Raw genomic sequence first — 2,500 nt, forward strand, 5'->3', positions numbered from 1 at the left:
AAACCATAATTAACTGCTTAATTTACTTTCTATAACATGAACCATATTCATGTTGACAAATGTAGAAAAGGTATGAATGAGAATGGATATCTTCACAATACAAGAGATGTATTTAACCGGTTTCGATTATATCTTCATCAGAAATACATGATATTGTAATTTATTTCTGACGAAGACAGAATCAAAACCGGTCAAATGCATCTCTTGTATTGTGAAGATATCCATTCTCTTTCATACCTTTTCTACATTTCTATAACATATTTTGGAAAGGTTCAGTACCTAATAATTAACAATAATGAGAATGGATAAAAACAATAAAAACAGTTTGTACTGTGTTCTGCATCCATCATCTATCACTGTTGAGATGGATAATTCATTTGTGTCGACTTCGAATTTTGTAATGATAATAAGGGAGATTAAAAGTATAAAGGGTATTTTTAAAGTACTGATGTTGGCTCTCATTTAATACATAACAAAGTTACAAACAATGATGGAATGATATAATTTCTACAATAAAATGTGTCAATAAAAAATCTATACATCTAAAAATGACTGATAAGAATATTCTTAGAATGAAATGTACAAAGAAATTTCATAATCCATCTCTTAAAAGCACTTCCTACATTAAACCATAATGAAACATATACTTCTAAATAAAAAAAATATGCAAATTAAAGCATATCGACTGAAAATCTTTAAGAATCGTTTTCCAGAAATAAAATACAATATCTGACCAGACCCTAAAACAGCTAACACAAGCTTACCAATAGGTTTTTAAAAATTGTACCAATTACTATCCTGAATCAGTATCATCCTGTTCTTCCTTGATTACAATATCAACATCCTCCTCCTCATTTAGCTCATACTTTATATTAGCAAAAGCCTCTGGATTCTTTACTCTCAAATCTGAAATGTGAAATCCAGCAAGTTCATAGCTCTCCATCTCTTTTCTGAGTAAAATTTCATCATCTGATAGTTCTTTCTTCACCTGAATCTCATCTTCATTGAATGAAAAGCCATCCTCTGATGGTTCTTTCTTCACCCGAGCCTCGAAGCCTGAGACACCTGATGCACTACTAACAGAACTTTCAAGTACTCTTTTCTTTTTATCAAAATTACCAGAACTAGATCCCTGCGATTCTGATTTTCTAGTTGACACATCTGGTCTTTCCAGCTCTTCCCTAAATAATACGTCATCATCTGTCATTTCTTTCTTCACATCAACAAGGTTGTCTGTAGTGCAATCATTGCCTTTATTATCACTGTTATTTTCACTCACAACTGTAACCAAATTCTGGTTGCAAGAACATTGGAATTTTTCCTTCCCACTTGAAACAACAGGTCTGGAGAATCTTGAGATGTAGACCATTTCCCCAGCATCTGAATGTTCTTGGGGAGATCCAACATAATCCTGAAGTTCATGCTGTAACTGAACCTTCTGTCCACATTTGGAACAAGCAATGGATTTTTTCCCAGCCTGCGTGACAACATGTATCTTTAATTTTGTAGGCTGAGTCTTATTCAAAGATGGTGGCATAGCTTTACCTGTGTCTAATACAGTAATTTTTACATCATCAGCTTGCTGTTGCATACTGACATCTGCAATATTTTTATCTGTACCACAGGACTGCTGTACCTTACTTACATGATAGATCCTATGGTTTTGGAATGAGGTCAAAGACTTGAAAGACTTATTACAAGGAATACATTTAAAAAAAGTACTGGCATTATCATAATTCATTAGGTCACTTTTAGATTGTAATGATGGAAGCTTCACATTGCGAAAAAAAACTGGTGATAAATTCTTTATCTTTTCATGAGCAGCTACATTTTTGATTCCCGTTTCTTTAATACCATCAACTCTGCCAACATTCATCTTTCTATTTGTTTGTAGTTTCCCTACTTTTGATATGTATATTTTTTTTTCAGGTAAATGTACATTTGATCTTGTTAATTGGTCGGTTACATATTTTTTCAATTTACTATTATCAGCTTTTGCTTTGTCCATGTAATCATTACCTCCAGGTTTGTTTCCTTGGTGAAATATGTGTTCTTGAGCAATGAGGGCTCTTTCACTGTTGTATGGTTTTCTGTACACTTGTACACAATCTTCACCATTCACTTTCCTTTCTCTTCGAAGTGACACAAGTTCAGAATCATCCAAATTTTCCCTTGATATTTCTTTACCATTTTGTTTTCTGATAACACAAATCCTATTGGTACCCAGCAATATATCCTTCTTATTTGTTTGCATGGAACTTAATGAGGTCTGCATACCAGGAGACTTCTCTGCCTTGTGCATAATTTTTGCAAACTTGGGTGAACTACCAGTCTCATCTCCTATAATTGACCTTTTCCCACAGAATTCTGCAAGGGAACATCCTATAGGCAAATCAGGTTGTTTCTGTTGACTAAAATTTTCTGTCAAAAGCAATGATTTCCTCACTACATTTGGCACCACGACAGCTCTTGAATCGACTCTCTTTATGGCAATTAGACA

The 2,500-nt window shown here is 33.7% G+C and overlaps 1 protein-coding gene across 1 annotated transcript in view; it reads right to left on the bottom strand.

The window, feature by feature from the left end:
* Window positions 1-449: 449 nt before the first annotated feature.
* LOC113827509 (uncharacterized) overlaps window positions 450-2,500 on the bottom strand; it is a 10,195-nt gene continuing 8,144 nt past the window's right edge. Inside the window, exon 2 of the mRNA XM_070138735.1 lies at window positions 450-2,500. This exon is cut by the window's right edge and continues 1,192 nt beyond it. Coding sequence (XP_069994836.1) covers window positions 794-2,500 — 1,707 coding nt within the window. The 3' untranslated portion in view covers window positions 450-793.

This window comes from Penaeus vannamei, chromosome 24, assembly GCF_042767895.1.
Source record: "Penaeus vannamei isolate JL-2024 chromosome 24, ASM4276789v1, whole genome shotgun sequence".
NCBI classification, from domain to species: domain Eukaryota; kingdom Metazoa; phylum Arthropoda; class Malacostraca; order Decapoda; family Penaeidae; genus Penaeus; species Penaeus vannamei.